Raw genomic sequence first — 20,191 nt, forward strand, 5'->3', positions numbered from 1 at the left:
CAGTTTCTTTTCTCAAAGAGGCCTCGACCTTTGGCTCATTTTTGCATTCCGACACAGGACAGTCTCCTCTCCCCCTCCATTTTTCCTGAGGCCTAGGCTGTTGGCTTACAATAATTTATGTACCTCAGAGTCAACTCTTTTTATGTTTTGCCACTGGCAGCTTCCCAGTTCAGTTCCTTGCTAGTAGCTTTTGTCTTTGGGTTGAACCCTAGACTATTTTAGGAGATTCCATTCTGTAGACATGGGTTAAGTACCTACTGTGTGCTGGGAAACCACAAAGATGAATAAGATTCTTTGTCTTTAAGGAATTCATAATGTAATTACAAAATTAGAAAAAATCGGAACAGAACATATTCTCCTCTGGGGCATATATACTAATAATCTTCCAGCTTAAATAAACAGTTAAATACAAAGATTATTATTGATAATTTTTATTTAAAAACACGTTGGAAAAACAGAGAAGGGTGTCTTGCTTCTTCCATTTTGCTGTCTTATTTGTTATTATGTATTTGGAGTTGTTTTTCCCTCATCTCAGGTGAAGGATTTATCAGATGTGAAAACAACACAGTTAGCAGGAGGGTCAGGTTTCAGCTGGGCCTTACATATTTCTGGATAATCCATTTCAGATCTTAAAGAGCTGCATATTTGAAAGCAGAACAAAATAAAGAAAAAAGAGAATTAAAAAGGTTTATTATACTTTTCCAAATTACCCTGAGACCACTAAAGTACATTTACCTACAGAGTTCAGCAGCTAGGAAAAAGCAGCCAAATAAAATCCCCAGCTGGAAGAGATATGACCTCTGAATTAGCCATTACCCAGGCAGGATGAAGTCATGTGAGGGCTGGTAAGGCCTTCACCCGGGATGCTAAGCAGGACCAGTCTCCAGGAGAACAGGACCCTTTTTAAACTTGAACTTCCTCCTAGGGCCATGATTAAACTTCTGTAGACGAACTTGACTTCCACTGCTTCACAATAGGCTCATTATGTGCTGGAGTAGGCCCTGTGGTTATTAAGGCAGATCTGGTCGGGTTCTGGACTAGGTCCAGGCTCCAGTTCTAACCTGGTTCAAGGCCTGCCCAGACCCAGTTCTGATGCAGTCACTGCTTCCTCCCGCAGATCTCTTCATGCTGCTGTAAGCTCGGAGGCCGAGGATGCGGACTAGGCTTCCCCCAGCGCTTGCCGCCCTAGGCGCGGCCCTGCTCCTGTCTTCCATTGAGGCAGAAGGTAAAAGGCTCCCTTCCCCTTCACCGACTGACAATGCAAAATTTGAGAAAGGAAAAAACACATCTTTCTTGCTTCTATTGCTTGCTCTGTTTTCCCTGCGCTTCGTGCTTTCTCCGGTGGTGGTTTCTCTCCTTCAGAGAAACGCCCCTTTCTCCTGAGGTTTGTCCATTTCCCAGCTCTCAGGTCCAGCTCTTTCGTATTCTGCTTAATGCATTCCGTACAGTGCTGTGTGGTCTTCTTGAGCTTGTCTCTGTGGTGTGCTGTCCACACTGCCACCTGCACTGCCGCCTAATGAGAGGACCAGCCGCCCGAGAGGGGGCGACGGCTCTAATCAGCGCAACCAACAGGACACCTCCGGGTGGCACCCAGGAGCCCCGAAGAGCGAACGCACTCGCTCGCTTGGCTGGTAACCAACCACCTGGCTCGGGGCTGCGACCTCGGTGACAGAACACAATAAAAGACTCCAACATTGCTGGCTCTGCGCCTCTGTGTGCTTTGTGGGGAGCTCAGTCGGCGGGGCGGACGGTGCGGGCAGATGAGCCAGCAGCCAAGCAGCCTGGGGGATGATGGCAGGCAAGCGGAGATCCCGGACCCCGGGTGTTCGCATGACCTAGGTTCGGGGCTGTCCCTGTTTGGTTCGCAGGGCTCCAAGGCGCGTGGCCTGGGCTGGCCCAGCTCAGACAGGTTGAGCCTGGGCCAAGGTTTCCAGCCTGGGAAGCGAGCGCGCACCGGAGTTGCTGGGCGCCACCTCCAGTGTCCTGCCCTTGCTCACTCCTGCCTCCCTCAGGGAGAGCCGGGTGCGTCGGACCTTCCCGCGGAGGCGGTGGGGCGCTCCGATATGGGTTTCCAAAACCGCGCCGTGTGGCCCCTCCTCTAGAAAATGGAGGGCTTTTGTTAGATGTCCCACCCAATTTTATTTGTTGTGTGTACTTGATGTCTTAATTTCTCAGTGTTCATTAAACAAGCCATTTCTATATGTCAACTCCATGGCGGCTTCTGTGGTCGGTCCCTCAGTTGTCATTGGAGACCTAACAAATTAGTTTTCTTATTCTGCAAAGAAAATGGGGTAATGTCATGAAAGATATCTTTTTTTTTTTTTCAATAAAGAAATACCCCTGATGAAGTTAAGGGAGGAAAAAAAAACACTTCTGCAAGTGACAGCTGTGGAAGTTCTGGGTTGAGGTGTGCTTTTTTAAAGACTGTGAGAAAGTACGGTTGTTTGCATGATTATGCCAACGTTTTCAAGGTTTCTATAGTGTTGGATTTTCTACTTCAAGACTACAGGTAAAAAAAAAAATTAGGGGAAGCAGAGTGTTTCCAAAATGTATGGCACGTTTAGAAAAGTGACAGAAACTTGCTGACTTTTCTCAGCTGATGAATGTTTTATGAATGTAGAGGCTTTTCAGAGTGGCCTTTGAGAAGTAATAGATGAGGTTGCTTTTAATGTTCCTTTCTATGTCGTTGTTAGGAAGGAATTTTATTTGAGGAACTTCTGGAGGCCCTACTACAGATATTTTTAGATAATTCGCTGAAGTGGCCCATTTATTGCTCATTAAGAAAATAGTTATTTGAAAATCAGAAAGAGTTGAGAATTCTTAGAAAAAGAATTAGGCTGGAAATGATGTAAGTGGAAAAAATTGATTCTGATTTAGATATTGGCTGGTTAGCAAAGTGCAGTTAAAAAGAACAGCTTACTATCTACATTTCTGATTATTCCCATATTATATTTTATCTTTTAAATTTGTATTTATTTCCATATGGTACAGCTCTTTTTTTTGCTTTCTTAAACTGTGTCTTTTCTTGTATCCCATCTCTTTAAGTTAATATTTAATAATTATATTTTAATAGGATTCATTTTTTGGCCTTATTCTCTAGTTTGGCATTGTCAAATAGAAATACGGTATGAGTCACAAATGTAAGCCACATATGTAACCTACGTTTTTTTCTGGTAGCCACATTCAAAATGGAAAAAAAACGGGATAAATTAAATTTTATAATGTATTTTATTTAACCTAAATTATTTCATCATGGAGCCAATATGAAAATTATTAGTGAGATACTTGACTTTTTTTGTATTAAGTCTTTGACAATTGGGTGTGTATTTTATACTTACAGTGCAGTTTATTCTTTAAATTATTTTTATTTTTCCTGAAACAGAGTCTCACTCTGTTGCCCAGGCTGGAGTGTAGTGGCTTGATCTCGTCTCACTGCAGCCTCCGCCTCCTGGGTTCAAGTGATTCCCATGCCTTAACCTCCTGAGTAGCTGGTATTATAGGGGTTTGACATCATGCCTGGCTAATTTTTGTATTTTTAGTAGAGACGGGGTTTCACCATGTTGGCCAGGCTGGTCTCGAACCCCTGGCCTCAATTGAGCCACCTGCCTCGGCCTCCCAAAGTGCTGGGATTACAGGCAGCACAGTTTATTTTGTACTGGCCACATTTTAAGAGCTTGATAGCCACAGATGTCTGGTTGCTCCTGTGTTGGACAGCACAGCTGTGGTGTTGACTACTAAGTGGTGCTAGGAGCCTTTGAAGGGCTAACAAAATTTGGGGCCAGAGCCTTTCTGGGGACACTGGGCTGGAACCAGAATTTCTTTGAAATATTTCTGTTGGGGGCATTTCAAAATTTCAACTTGGGACTCTATTTGGTACCATGCCATTTTGATCTGAGTCCTAAAGTAGCCACAGTTACGTTTCTTTTCCTTTCATGACTCACACTTGCACTCTTATATTCATACTATTTTATCACCATTTTCTATGACCTTAATGTTTTGTATATTAAAAACCCAATACCTTTTTGAAAACATTAATTAAAATGTTTTGGCATTCACTTTTTGCATTTCTTCTTTTTTATAGTGGTAATATTTTTGTCTTGTTTTTCTTCTGCTTATTGGTATTAGGAGCTATATTGTTCATACTATGTTATCTTGTCCTATAGAAATAAGAATGGAAATGATTTTTTTCACTTCAGTATTTATAATTTTTAGCCACTGCGGAGACTTTATCAACCGTATCTGAGTGGCCTAGAATGTATGAATTATTTTTGGTTCATGTATCATACAGTATGTTAATTATCCTGTAGAAAACTTAACACTTTGCATATAAAGGTTAATGGTTAGTATTCCCTGAGAACTGGACATTTTTCTAATTAATCTAGGATTAGAGATGAACACAAGTTTTCCGAAAAACAGAATGTTAATTTTGGTTAGTCTGATTTATAGTTTATAATATATAATGAACAATTGAATATTATCAATTCATCAGTGAGTTGTGGCTATAGCTTTGTCTTGTGTCTAGATTGAGACTAATTTGTATATATTTTTATAATCCTATGTCTAATTTGTGTTATAACAGAAATTTCAAACTAGAGGCTAATATAGAGATCATCTATTCTACTTCTCTCATTTTCCAAATGAGAAAATGAGGCCCAGAGAGGCTGAATCACCTGGTCAACTAATGCACTTAACTTAGATATGAAAAACAGACAAGACCCCAGTCTTCTAGTCCTAGGTTAGTGCTGGTTTGGTCACACTGTGCTTTCTTTGTGCTTGACAACTAGTTGATCCAGAAAGTTTAATGAGAGGACACATTTCGTAATGTGTACAAAATAATCTGTAGCTTATTCTAAAATATTATCTTTTCAACTGGTTATTTACGGTACCTTGAAAACTCAAATGAAATGAATTTCTATATCATGGCAAAGATCATTAAATGTATACCAATTTTGCATGGCAGACATACATTAATGCCTATAGAATATAGTTAACCCATCACATGTTGCACATTTGTCAAGGTGTTTACTATTAAGCTAGTATCCTTTCCAGTGTTGTTATCACAGATATCAAACTAAAGATCTTACCAGTTCATCAAGATGTTTTAGTAGTGTATTCTTCGCTTTGATTTATCTATAGCGCATTATATATACTTACCAAAACTTATTAGACTCCTCTACTCCCTCTCATCCATTTTCACACCTGTCTATCCATCCTTCCCTTCATTCATCTCTGCAGTGGCCAGTAATTTCTTGGACATAGCCCCTTTTTGGGTGCCCTATTAAAAATGTTTCAAAAAGTTATATATCAAGATGGACACTTTAGTTTTAAATGCTTGAACAAGTGTATAAAGTTAATATACCAAATTTCATCTATATCTGAATTGGAGATACCTGAATACCACATATTTATATATATATGCATAATAATATGTAATATGTAATAACAATATTATACATGTAATGCATATGTAATATGTATAATATATACACATATTATACAAGTATGTATATATATAAATCAGCTACATATAAATATTGTTTCTATTTACAAATATAGGTATATATTAAAAATATGTATATATTAAACCAATTTATGCCTAGTGTTCCATTATTGGAATGCTAAGCATATGGAAGTGATTTATATCCTACTGCTCAAGGTAATTGCCAAGGTCTGATTACAAAAATTCAAAAAATTGCAACCTCAGGCATAAATGGGTTAAAAGCAACTACATATAAATATTGTTTTCTAAAGTTAATTTTTGATGGAAATGTTTCTTCTACTTTGCATTTAGTCTGGTACAGTAGAAAACTGTATGTTTTGTAGTCAGACCATGGAATCCAAGTGTTGTTGCCTATTGGCTGTGTTAATCTCTCTGAATTTCACTGGTTTATCTGTAAAGCAGGGATAATAAGGCCCATCACTGGGTTCTTATAAGGAAAAAGGCGGCAACACAGTAACCAGCTCTCTGCCTGTTATAGAGGACACTCAGCAAGTTTCAGCTATTATTATCGTTCCCAAAATGTCCTAAATCCTGCCAGTTTATGTAACAGAAATCTCATCAGAATGAATCTTTCGTGGCATAGTGTTTTGATAACAAAAAACATTATTTGTAAATATGAAATTAAACTATGAGAAGAAAAATATTTAAATTTTAGTCTTTTCGCTATCAGTATTCAGGTTTTATGAATATATGTAAGATTGTTATTTATTTATAATTTTCATTCTGTTTCTCTTGGTTCGGATTCTCATCCTATGCAACTATGGCTCTTTGCAGTTACAATCAATATGCAGCTAGTGCATAATTAAAAATTTCCGGGCCTGGCACAGTGGCACATGCTTATAATCCCAGCACTGTGGGAGGCTGAGGGGGGCGGATCACCTGAGGTCAGGACTTCAAGAGAAGCCTGACCAACATGGAGAAACCCCATCTCTACTAAAAATACAAAATTAGCCAGGCATGGTGGAGCACGCCTGTAATCCCTGCTACTCAGGAGGCTGAGGCAGGAGAATCGCTTGAACCCAGGAGGCTGAGGTTGCGGTGAGCCAAGTTCGCACCACTGCACTCCAGCCTGGGCAACAAGAGCGAAACTCCGTCTCAAAAAAAAAAAAAAAAAAAGAAAAGAAAAGAAAAGAAAATTTCCAGCATCAGCATCGTCTTAGGGAACACTTAGACTCTGTGATGATGTGATGGTGTTTATGAATTATTTTTATGTAAAAGAAAATATTTTTAAAATTAATAAAGTACATTTTTTAGCATTGATTTATGTCGACACGGGTGATACACTTACATCTGCTTTATTATTATTTTTTCATGAAACAAACAAACAAATGTACAAATAGAATGGCATGCCTGAAAAGCTGTACATGCAATAAAATCAGCCAGAAGAAAAGTGAAGCGGGCTCTCTGTTGTACCCATGCGGGTTGGCCGTTCTTTCCTACTTTGATTCCCACATACCACAGTTTCTATGAACACCTCAAGATCCTCTGAAATGTTAAAGACTTTTCCCCACAGTCAATTTTTCAGTTTATCTGGAATCCTGGTCATTTGGATATCAACAAGGGGGGCCGCTACTGCCCTTCAGCAGTTTTAACCTAATGTCCGCTGCTTCAGGTCATTTTCCTTCCAAGGTTGGTGGTACTGTTTTTCCATGTACTGATTTTTTTTAAAAGCATGCTCAGGCCAGTGTGTCTGCCTTTGCATTAAATTTGTCCTGAGCCATTGCTATTGGAACAATATTTTATAATGATATTCTTAATACCCGTTGTCCTATTAACATCTGTTGCATGCATGTTATACTAAGTGATGAGTACAGCTAAACCTCAAAATATGATTAAAGACTGAAGAATGTTGAGTAATTATGCATGTAGATTAATAGTCTAATCTCACTGCCTGTGTATGGATAGTAAGAATATAACATTCATTCCAATACTAGCGTATCCAATAAAAATAAAAAGCCATCTCCTATAGTTGGAGGCAGCAGTCCACTAAAGCAAATGTTTGCTTAATTATTTCCATTAAAACATGTTATTAATATTACATAAATCTTTAACCCCAGTTAAATTCTGTGACTCATGTCTCAAAGCTACTAGTGTATTTTAATTGACCTTTGAAAAAACCTAAAAGGAAATTGTAATATCTCAAAACAAAAATTCTGACTCACAAGGAATACTTTCAGACTAAAACATTTTAAGAAGAGTGTGGCTGAAAGTCATCTTAATTTGTTGGCCTGTTTCAAGAGTAATACTTTTTAATTCATCAACCATGCACTGACAGTGAGTCAGTACAATGCTGCATGATGAGGCATGAACATTGTAGAGAGAATATCATTATAAAATATTTAGGAAACGTCTTTGTGTAATGACTACTGTACATGGAGGCTTTTGTTCATTGTGGGAAACTAAAAACAAGTCAACATTTCATTGACACATGCATGATGCTGTACAGTTTCGTATGTAAACTGTTTCTTTCTGTACTTTTCAGTTATTCCTGTCATTGACTTTTCCAAGTTTTTATGCGCAGTCATGTCTTCAGATCACTGATCCTTCTTCACTGTTTTCTTTAAGTTCTGTAAATAAATGTCCATAAATATACATTGATGTTGTCTTTTCATAATTAACCATTGTTTTGTAAAGGACCATACTGGCATTTTAATCTAAAATGCCCTTTCTAGTATGGAGTATACCTGCTGCAAAGGAAATCATAGTGTTGGTTTACACCCTGGAACATTCAGCAAGCTGGTGTAAACAGGCAGAATATTAGTTTAATAAACTTTTGAATATCACTATTTATATATTTATAAATTATTAACATCACTTATTTTTGAATACTTGCCTGTGGATATGAATATACATTTAAATGTATATTTCCTTGTCAGATATAACTTTCCCGTGATTCCTCATTTTCATTAAAATATATTTTTCATCTCTGCTACATATTGAGATTTATCAAATAACAATGAATAATTACAAGGCAAATAATGCAGAGAATGAACCAAAACCATCGTTGATTCTTGTCCATATTTTGGGAAAAAACGTATTATATCAATGTTTTGAATTAACTTCTCTGGTTGTAAGCAGGTTGTGATTTGGCATGCTTGCTCAAAATGCACTCAGCATGTATCGAAATTCCTTTAATTGTTATGTGAATTGTTTGCATATGTGGTTATTATATGTGATTTCATTGTACTTGTATGTACTTGTATCCAAATATGTTTCTATTATGCTTGATTTTGCTGGCCATTCTTGAATGACCTAGCAACTCAAGAATCAAAAGTGTTTTGTGCTGTCTTCTGTAATATGTATACTCTCTGATGTTTTGTCAGCTTTTAGTTTTATTCTTATCCAACAACATATCTTTTATATTTGTTGGAAACAAATTTATGCAAAGACAATTTTAGAAAGCTTTGCTCAACACAATTCTTTATTAATTAAATTGACCATTTTGTGACATTGAAAAGTTTAATAATATAAAACTCTCTCTTTTGCAGTTGACCCACCTTCAGACTTGAATTTTAAAATTATAGATGAAAATACTGTTCATATGTCATGGGCAAAACCAGTTGATCCAATTGTGGGTTACAGAATAACGGTGGACCCTACAACGGGTAAGTTTTGAGACTGGGGTTTTAGGACAGAAGCATCAAGATGATATAATTCAATCTCCACCTCTTCTCCCGTTTCATCATGAAGAAGCTGAGCTTTAGGAAGCCTGAGGGATTTGATCCATGTCACCAGACATTTGCTGAACTCAGTTTTCAGATTTCCAGCCTAGTATCCACTATTATATTTAATGTTATTGAGTTTAACATGCTTTGCTGTGGTAGGCTGTTATTATTAAAAATTGACTCTATTTTTACCTGATCAGAATATTGTTAGTAATCTTTGATCTTATAGAATCAAATCCTCATTCCTTGGCATTCTTCTTGAATTACTTAATCTTTTCAACATTTAAAGTATCAGCTGATGAAGTAAGTTGTTACACCTTACCCAGTGTCCTACACATTTCAGTATCCGGGCAACACCATTCTGTGATAATGGTAAGCAACCATGATGACAGATAAGAATTTACTTTGGCTAGGTGGATTCCATAGACACTAGGCTGAATCCTTGGAAAACAAAACAAAACTTGTTTTGCTTGTTGTCAGGTATAATCTTTAATGTTAATAATGTTGCCAAAATGTGGAGAACCATACTCTATTGATTAATTTTTAGTTCTAAAATGGAATGAGAAAATAACCATTTCCACTGACTGTAAACTAGTTCAACCACTGTGGAAGACAGTGTGGCGATTCCTCAAGGATCTAGAACTAGAAATACCATTTGACCCAGCCATCCCATTACTGGGTATATACCCAAAGGATTATAAATCATGCTGCTATAAAGACACATGCACACATATGTTTATTGCGGCACTATTCACAATAGCAAAGACTTGGAACCAACCCAAATGTCCATCAACAATAGACTGGATTAAGAAAATGTGGCACATATATACCATGGAATACTATGCAGCCATAAAAAGGATGAGTTCATGTCATTTATATGGACATGGATGAAGCTGGAAACCATCATTCTTAGCAAACTATTGCAAGGACAAAAAACCAAACACCGCATGTTCTCACTCATAGGTGGGAATGGAACAATGAGAACACTTGGACAAAGGAAGGAAACATCACACACTGGGGCCTGTCATAGGGTGGGGGGAGGGGGAAGGGACAGCATTAGGAGATATACCTAATGTAAGGAGTAAATGCGTGCAGCACACCAACATGGCACATGTATACATATGTGACAAACCTGCACGTTGTGCACATGTACCCTAAAACTTAAAGTATAGTTAAAAAAATGGTAAAAAAAAAAAGAAAGAAAACTATTTCCACTAACGTTGGCTAAATGGTACGAAGACATCTTGACTGGCTGACAGTAGAGATGGAAGATGTCAACACAACTTATTACTAGAACTGTGTTTATTTATCTTTTAGCCTTTAAAAATACCAAAAATACGAATGATTTTACATATCGACTTACCAGGAAACCAGGAAACATAGCTTTGTTTAAAAAGATGATTTAAAAACTTAAAAAGGGGTAAAAATTTTACTTTTTTCTCTTTCGATCTTTTCTCCCCAAATATATTTGTAGTTAACTTATTCATTCCAAAGCAGAAAATCAGTTCTAACAGGGTCCATCCAGTTTCCAGATGTTGGGAATAACTGATACCCAACACTTCCAAAACTGGCACTGGGGCTACCCAACCTGGCAGAGTCTGAGTGTCTTGATGTCCTCTGGGGGTCTTGGTTGGTTTTGCATGTTCCACCTGCAAACCAAGAGCATTTTTCAGTGGTTTGTTGCACCTGTTATCTTTCCTAATTATTTATATTTTGATGAAAACAATATAATTAAAAATATCATCAGGCACGTAATTCCCAAAAACAACCAGGTTTCCTGATTGAATTGAGAATTAACAGAATCTAGAAGGGAGTACATAACTGCCAAAATATAAGTTAACACCTAGTATACTGGACCTTGAAATATTTGATACCTGCTTAAGTCAATGCAGAGGTCAATGTTACCCATTAAGGTATGTAGCCATTTGAGTATGGAATATGCACTGCTTCCACACAGATTTTTTCCCACCTATGGGGTTTGTTTTCCTTGAGTTTATTTTCATCTCTTATTTCTTTCTCTCTGCTCTCCTCCAATGCATAATTTAAAATTAAATTCATTTTCTCTGCTTTATCTCTCATTTATAAAACTGTTATCTACCATTAGTCTCCAAAACCAATGAAAGATTTTTAGTTCGATATTCTGGTATACCTTTAAACTAGAAATGTCTTGAATTCTCAAACAAGTATTAAATATGATTGTAACAAATAAAAGCAATACCAGTCCATTTGTTAAATTTCTAAAATTCAAAGTTTTAGTTTTGGAAGGCAATAAAAGATGGTGTTTGAGTGTCCTGAAAAAATGTATATATTGAATTTTTCAGATTTTGAGTACCTCTGGGAATTACAATATATTGTGTTGTGTTATATGTGAAAAATGTTTTGTTGCATTCATATTTTTCCTTTTTATATTTCCAGATGGACCTACTAAAGAATTTACCCTTGCAGCTAGTACCACTGAAACTTTATTGTCAGAACTTGTACCTGAAACAGAGTATGTGGTGACAATAACTTCATATGATGAAGTAGAAGAAAGTGTACCAGTTATAGGACAACTAACAAGTAAGCACACATATAAATTAAAATATTTGTATACTTTTTATTTTGCAGAAGGTTTTTCCAACTTCAGATTTAATCTCTTATGATACAAAGTTAATTTATACCAGTACTAACTATTTTTTTCTGTTATCCTAGTTATTAGTGGACATGAATAATTCATTCCTGATTTATAATTCTGGTCTCTGGAATGTTATGAATGAAGACCATTAAAAATGTTAAACTTTGCTGGACAACAATGTGAATATCTTTTTGAAATATCTCAAAAATATCACTAAAATAACTTACTTGCAAGGGAATGATTATTTGGCAGTGTTCTATGACCAGCTGGGCAGGGCCATACATTTAAGAGACAATAACAAAAACTAATATAATATAGTTATTCTGTTTTAAAGAGAATATCTGCTTGGGTTCATTTCCTTTTGTAATAATAAAGTTTTAACTTAGTTCAAACAGGTAGTTCGACAAAGCCAGTGGAGAAGAAACCTGGAAAAACCGAGATACAAAGTGAGTGTTCTTCTTGCTATTTTTGCTTAGATTCATGGAAGTCATAAATGTAGGATAGAACAGATGTTCCAGTTATGCACATAGATTGATCTTATTCCTATGTTAATTTCTATAAGCTTTATCTAGAAGGAGCACAGACAATATAAGAACAATGTATAACTAAGCCATTGTAACCTAAGTTCTGACTGTCTAGCCAGTTTTTCATTCTATTTACTAGATATTCTTTTCAAGGGGAGTATTTTGAAATTGTGTGTGTCCAACCTTTCCAGCAGGATTTTGGCAATAGGTGGAAACAAAGCACATCTCAGGACTCAACTCATTTCTCAAAGACAAACTGATAGCAGTAGGTGGTACTTAGGAATATATGAGAAAAACAAGGCTGGAACATGAGAGAGATGCCCTCAGCTAGTGTTCAAAGCAATACAATTGCCATGAAAATACTTTTCTGAGTCTATGTGTGTGTTATGCTCCTCTCTAGGTTATTGACATGCCCTTAGTTGATGGTGGTTGTAACCTTTTTGAGAGTCTCTGTAACACACCTCTTATAAAATGGTGCATTTGTAATCAGATGAAAGCAATTTTATTTAGTCTAGATCTTGCAGTTATAAGCCTCCTTTTGTCTTATATTGCTTTGTCTGACTTATGGGGATAGATCCTTAAGGGATTTCTTGGACTTCTAATTTTGTCACCTTGTAAAACTTGGATTTATGACCCAGAATGACAATAAAAAGATTATAAACACAAAGGTCTCTTTTTCTGGAAATATTCCCTCCAGATCATTGTTTATGATTATTTCAGATGCTAATATTTTCAACAATTATTATTCATTTTAAATTGAAGTATTATGCCAAGTATCGACTTTTTAATAGGCTTAAATTGACCTATTAAATAGCGTGCAAAACTTATTTAAGTGTACAACTTGTATTTGGCTTGCAAAATTTTCCAGCACCCTCTCCTTCTCTTCCTAGCCAAATACTTCTTTTATTACCTATCAGCTGACTGCAAGGACAAAATCATCTTCAGAAAATTCACTTGGTATTGCATTACAAATACAGATTTTCATAAAACCAACCTGACCTCCACCATAGAGAGAAGGAAAGAGAACATATTCAGTGACAAAAGCTGATCATTGTATTCTGATAATTTCAGGATATCACATGGATTTTTAACTTTTGAATAAAAATAATTGTTTGCCCTCTTTGTTCACTAAAAGTAGGTTTTAATTGTCAAATTTAAATATATTGATAATTAGGACTAGATATTTTGGCTATTTTGCATAATTTTATGCTTGTTTTTACTCTGTTAGGCTCCCTTAGCCCTCTAGACTAACCCTAATGCAAACTTTAGACAATTATATTGAAAAGTGCAAGTGAATGTTAACAAATTAGGTCTGCAACTCAACTGCACTTCCTTGAATGGTACAGCAATTATTTTGTATTTATTTATTGATAAATACCAAGGAATAAAAACCCTTTGCTTATATTTCTTTTGTATGACTCCTAAACGTTTTATAAAATTTGTACTTGTAAAGAAGAGTGAGGGTATAGTTTATAAAAATAGATAGGTTGATAGCACGAATACTTGGACTTTATGCCCCTGGAGAGCAGGTTATAGATCTATTTATCTCTTTTTGTATAATGTCTTATAAAGCAATTTAAAGACATCTAGTTCCATGAATTCATCTTGATAAAGGCATTGAAAATGCTTCTATGTGTTGTTAGTAAAATTGTATATTTGTTTGTGCATGTGGGTGAAGAACAATCGGTGAATATGTTCTAATGAACAGAATGATTTAAGCAGCCAACATTTTTGCAATGTTAGCGTGTATTGATCAGCTGATTTAATAAAGCATCATTTAAAAGATATCAAATGTATTTCAGAATGCTCTGTCAGTGCCTGGACTGATTTGGTTTTCCTTGTGGATGGCTCTTGGAGTGTGGGAAGAAATAATTTCAAGTACATTTTAGACTTTATTGCTGCTCTTGTGTCTGCTTTTGACATTGGGGAAGAGAAGACAAGAGTTGGAGTTGTTCAGTACAGCTCTGATACCAGGACTGAATTTAACTTAAATCAGTACTATCAAAGGGATGAGCTTCTTGCTGCAATAAAAAAAATTCCATATAAAGGTGGCAACACAATGACAGGTATGTTCTACCAATTTTTTTAAAGTTAAAAATAAATGAAATGTCTGTTTCAGAAAGAAATGATGCATTGCCTATTACATATTAAATATTTTTGACATTGTTCACGTAATTTTTGACTTTGGAAAAATTGTGTAGTACACAGTAAATGAACATGTTTCTTTTCCCTTTAGGGGATGCCATTGATTATTTAGTTAAAAATACTTTCATGGAATCTGCTGGGGCAAGAGTTGGCTTTCCTAAAGTGGCAATTATTATTACGGATGGAAAATCCCAGGATGAAGTGGAAATTCCAGCAAGAGAGCTTCGTAATGTTGGAGTTGAAGTTTTCTCCTTGGGTAGGTTAAGTTCAGTTAATTATTTCCATTTTACAACTCCTACAGTATACTTAATGTTTAGGAAGATGAAAGATTGATTCCTCAAGGAAGGAAGCTATTAGAAGTGTTTACTGCATTTTTATAGTGTAATATTAAAAGACTTAAAAAGTAAAAATTCTGCTTATCTATTTCCCTCATATAACTCCCTTAGCATATGTATTTAGGAAGGTTGTATTCACAGTCTTTGCCAGCTCTCTACTTTTCAAAGAATGCTGGGCCAATGATTCTAATAAAGATCCTCCTTGTATTATCATTAAGTGTTTTTTATGTGTTTCCTATATTATGTAATACTTGAAGAATTCAGAGGGCTCCAGCTTATTCAGGACTCTGGAAGAAAAAAGTATTATCTTTACAGATGGCAAAGACATATGATGGTATGGTTGGGATGAAAGCCCACTCTGTTTAACCAACCATTTGTTTTCCTCTTTGGCTGGCCACTGTATGTCAAATTACAAAATGTTTTTGTCATCTGCACAGTTGCACATTCGTTATGAAGCAAAGCAGTTCTGGCTTATGAGTTAATGACGATTTGAATATGTCTTCAGTTGTGAAAGACGGAGAAAACGAAGAACTTCTCCAAGTCAATTGGCACATTTCCCATTTCAATATGTCCTTATCCTTTTGTTTTGAAGGCATTAAAGCTGCAGATGCAAAAGAACTCAAACAAATTGCGTCCACACCTTCACTGAACCATGTTTTCAATGTGGCCAACTTTGATGCGATTGTGGATATTCAGAATGAGATCATCTCCCAGGTGTGCTCAGGTGTTGATGAACAACTTGGTGAATTGGTTAGTGGAGAAGAAGGTGAGTAGACTGTGTAGCATTCCCCATGTGTTAGTCTTTTCCATTGTTTGAGTATTTAGAGTTATCTTAGAAGTAGTCATATTTATTTAAATATTTCTTCCAGTGATTCTCCAATTGTATACTCCATTGTATTGTTTTTTAGCAACTCAACTTGTTGATACCATTTGTATTGTTTTTCCTTCCAGTATCATTGCACAGTTCTTAAAATATTTTTTGGGGGGGACAAGTTATGATTTACTCTTTTCTTTAAGACTCTTCTGTGTACATTGAATGTCTGTCTAATTATGCTATTCTGCTACTTGCTTTAATTATCTTGCACTCTGATTTAAACATTGATGGGCTGGAAAGACATTTGCAACTTAAAATAATAGCAATGTTTCTGTTAGCTGGCTAAGGACAAGGGTTTTCTATCATTATACTCTGCGTAATGTTTTGAAAGCTTTTAAGAATATTTCAAAGATTGGTCAATGTGATCCTCCCATTAGAAAATTCTCCCATTTCTATTATTACTTCTGAATACATGGGAGAAAGAAAAGACATTTCAAAAGCATCCTTTTGAACATTAAAAATAACAACCCAAAGCCTTCATATTTTTCCATCATTGTTCTCCTCTCAGCCTGAGAATCGATAAGTGATTAAACATAAATTCTAAATAGTGACATCTTCAATCATACAAACTCTTTAATCTTCAATCTCTGAACATTTTGTCAAAATGTTCATTGGCCCTAATTCTGTCTCAGAACCTCTCATTACTTCATGGGCTCTCAATCTATCCTTTGTTTTACTGTCTACTGTCTAACCTTTTTGCTTTGTATTATTATAAAATCCATCTCACTCACCTCCACTTTTCTCTGATTGCTTCTCTTTACTCAATCTTTTAAACAGTTTAATTCTTCCTGGGGTGCAGTTGCATGTATGCAAGGGTAGGGCAAACTTTTTTTCTGCCACTGTTGCAACTTTCCCTGTGTAGGGGGCTGGGGCTGCATCACAGGTGTTCACATTTCTCTTTAGTGTCTTCTCTCTTCTGCTGGACTAACCTAAGGCTTCTCTCTTCTGCTGGACTAGCCTGTACTGCCTCTGTATCCCTCAGGTTTGGCCAAATTTCCATGTGGCACCTCTGTGGCTTCCCTCCTACTACTTTCTACTTAAACCCCATTTTAAATGTGTGTGTGTGTATATATATATATTTATTTATTTTTAAAATTATTTTCATTTTTTAAACTTTTAAGTTCAGGGGTACATGTACAGGTTTGTTACACAGATAAACTTGTTTCATGGGGGCTTGTTGTACAGATCATTTCATCACCCAGGTAGTAAGCCTAGTACCCATTAGTTATTTTTCCTGATCCTCTCCCTCCTCCTACCTTCAACCCTCCAATAGGCCCCAGTGTGTGTGTTGTTTCCGTCTATGTATCCATGTGTTCTCATCATTTAGCCCCCACTTATAAGCAAGAACACGTGGTATTTGGTTTTCTGTTCCTGTGTTAGTTTGCTAAGGATAATGGCCTCTAGCTCTATCCATGTCCCTGCAAAGGACATGATCTTGTTCTTTTTCATGGCTGTATAGTATTCCGTGGTATATATGTACCACATTTTCCTTATCCAGTCTATCATTGACAGGGTTTTAGGTTAATTCCAAGTGTTTGATATTGTGAATAGTGCTGCAGTGAATATATGTGTGCATTTATCTTTATAATAGGATGATTTATATTCCTTGGGTATATACCCAGTAATGGGATTGCTGGGTCAAATGGTGTTTCTGTTCTTAGTTCTTTGAGGAATTGCTGCACTGTCTTCCACAATGGTTGAACTAATTTACACTCCCACCAACAGTATATAAGCATTCCTTTTTCTCCACTACCTCACTAGCACTTGTTATTTTTTGACTTTTTAATAATAGCTATTCTGACTGGTGTGAGATGGTGTCTCATTGTGGTTTTGATTTGCGTTTCTCTAATAATCAGTAATGTTGAACTTTTTTTTTGTATGATTGTTGACCACATGGATGTCTTCTGTCTTCTTTTGAAAAGTGTCTGTTTATGTCCTTTGCCCACTTTTTAATGGGGTTGTATGTTGTTTTCTTGTAAATTTGTTTATGTTCCTTATAGATGCTGGATATTAGACCTTTGTTGGATGCACAGTTTGCAAAAATTTTCTCCCATTTTGTATGTTATCTGTTTACTCTGTTGGTAGTTTCTTTTGAGTTCTTTTGCCATGCAGAAACTCTTTAGTTTAATTAGATCCCATTTGTCAATTTTTGTTTTTGTTGCAATTGCTTTTGGCATCTTTGTCATGAAATCTTTGCCAGGGCCTGTGTCCTGAATGGTATTGCCTAGGTTGTTTTCCAGGATTTTTACAGTTTTGGGTCTTACATTTAAGTCTTTAATCCATCTTGAGTTAATTTTTGTCTATGGTCTAAGGAAGGGGTCCAGATTCAATCTTCTGCATGTGTCTAGCCAGTTATCTGAGCACCATTTATTGAATAGGGGATCCTTTCCCCATTGCTTGTTTTTGTCAGGTTTGTTGAAGATCAGATGGTTGTAGGTGTTCAGTCTCACTTCTGGATTCTCTATTCTGTACCATTGGTCTAGGTGTCTGTTTTTGTACTAGTACTACGCTGTTTTGGTTCTCACAGCCCTGTAGTATAGTTTGAAGTCAGATAGTGTGCACCTCCAGCATTGTTCTTTCTGCTTAGGATTGCCTTGGATATTCGGATTCTTTTTTGTTCCGTATGAAATTTAAAATAGTTGTTTCTAGTTCTGTGAAGAATCTCAATGGTAGTTTAATAGGAATAGTGGCCAATCTACAGATTGCTTTTGGCAGTGTGGCCATTTTAATGATATTGATTCTTTCTATCTATGAGCATGAAATGTTTTTCTATTGTCAGCTCTGATTTCTTTGAGCAGTGGTTTGTAGTTCTCCTTGTAGAGACCTTTCACCTAACTAGTTAGCTGTATTCCTAGGTATTTTCTTCTATTATTCACAACTTGCATTGTGAATGGGAGTTCGTTCCTGATTTGGCCCTCAGCTTGACTGTTGTTGTGTATAGGAATGCTAGCAATTTTTGCACATTGATTTTATATCCTGAGACTTTGTAAAGTTGTTTATCAGCTTAAGAAGCTTTTGGGCTGAGACTATGCAGTTTTCTAGAGGGATTATGTCATCTGCAAACCGGGATAGTTTGACTTCCTTTCTTCATATTTGGATGCTTTTTATTTCTTTTTCTTGCTCGATTGCTCTGGCCAGAACTTCCAATACTATGTTGAATAGGAGTGGTGAGAGAGGGCAACCTCATCTTGTGCTGGTTTTCAAGCGAAATGCTTCCAGCTTTTGCCTATTCAGTATAAACATTACTTTTATGTCCTACATCTGATTGCTTTTTTGAGGAGGTGATGTGTAAATTTGGGCCTGTTTTTACACACACTTCTTGCAGGTTGATTTGTAAAAAATTATAACTATATCTTCTGGGAAGTCGATTCCATTGACAAATCCAGAATTTTAATATTGTCTGAAATATCTTAAAATACTTTATGTTAACTGTCAAATACATGACTATGTTCCATGTTGAGTAAGGCTCACCGGTTTTTAGAGGATTGATATGCATGTGTCAATATGCATGTTATAAGCCATTGTTTCCCCTCTGTTTGGTGGCACTGTGAACATAGTTGAACTTTTTTCTTACCCTGAAACTAGTGAAAATAAAATTGTTTAAAATTATAAGAGCCTGTCATTTAAGAACTACTAAATGCTTTTTCTTTCTTGGCATATTATAAAGTATCTTTTAAAGATTACACTTTTATGATGTTATTAAGAGAGAAAAATTCCCTAAAGAATTGAATGAAGCATTGATTTAACAAATATTTATCAAGTGCCTACTTTGGTACTTGAGGATGAAGACAATGAGTGAATACCAAAACCAGAATGGCAATCTTGGTTTCAGAGAAGAATTAGGCATGAGATGTCCCAACATTAATTTCTTCCAAATACTTTCTTATTCCATTAACTTCTCAGCAATTTGACTAAAAGCCAAGTGTTGAACCACTTTTGGTTTGATAGGGACATGTGAAACTAGGGACTGAGGAGGGTATTGGGCAACTCTTTTCAATGTATTCAGGATTAATTTGAATAAGGAGATTTGAAGGTCCAAACCTAAAGACCAAATTAGTAAGGCTACATCTCACTGTTATTAATCACTGTCTGCTTGTAACTTTTTAGTTGTTGAGCCTCCTTCAAATTTGATTGCCATGGAAGTCTCTTCAAAATATATTAAGCTAAATTGGAATCCATCTCCTAGTCCAGTGACTGGCTACAAAGTCATCCTCACACCAATGACCGCAGGAAGCCGACAACACGCTCTGAGTGTGGGGCCTCAGACAACCACGCTCAGTGTTCGCGACCTCTCAGCAGACACAGAATACCAGATCAGTGTTTCCGCCATGAAGGGAATGACATCCAGTGAACCCATTTCAATAATGGAGAAGACTCAGCCAATGAAAGTTCAAGTGGGTAAGTTAATGTGTGCATCATTGTGTTTGGAATATGTGAAGATCTGTTTGACAGAATGCCTTACTTGTTTGGACTCAGTTTTGAAAGAAATATTTGCAATAGTTTTTTTTTTAAGAAGCACACTTACTAAGAAAGC

The 20,191-nt window shown here is 36.3% G+C and overlaps 1 protein-coding gene across 1 annotated transcript in view; it reads left to right on the top strand.

Annotated features, from left to right (window-relative positions):
- COL12A1 (collagen type XII alpha 1 chain) overlaps positions 1 to 20,191 on the top strand; it is a 149,467-nt gene that overhangs the window by 26,939 nt on the left and 102,337 nt on the right. Inside the window, exons 2-9 of the mRNA XM_058435132.1 lie at positions 1,118 to 1,225; positions 8,989 to 9,105; positions 11,581 to 11,724; positions 12,166 to 12,225; positions 14,106 to 14,369; positions 14,540 to 14,704; positions 15,376 to 15,549; positions 19,765 to 20,055. Of these exons, the coding sequence (XP_058291115.1) occupies positions 1,153 to 1,225; positions 8,989 to 9,105; positions 11,581 to 11,724; positions 12,166 to 12,225; positions 14,106 to 14,369; positions 14,540 to 14,704; positions 15,376 to 15,549; positions 19,765 to 20,055 (1,288 nt within the window). The 5' untranslated portion in view covers positions 1,118 to 1,152. The remainder of the gene's footprint in view (positions 1 to 1,117; positions 1,226 to 8,988; positions 9,106 to 11,580; positions 11,725 to 12,165; positions 12,226 to 14,105; positions 14,370 to 14,539; positions 14,705 to 15,375; positions 15,550 to 19,764; positions 20,056 to 20,191) is intronic.

Source organism: Hylobates moloch, unplaced genomic scaffold (genome assembly GCF_009828535.3).
Source record: "Hylobates moloch isolate HMO894 unplaced genomic scaffold, HMol_V3 SCAFFOLD_2, whole genome shotgun sequence".
NCBI lineage: Eukaryota > Metazoa > Chordata > Mammalia > Primates > Hylobatidae > Hylobates > Hylobates moloch.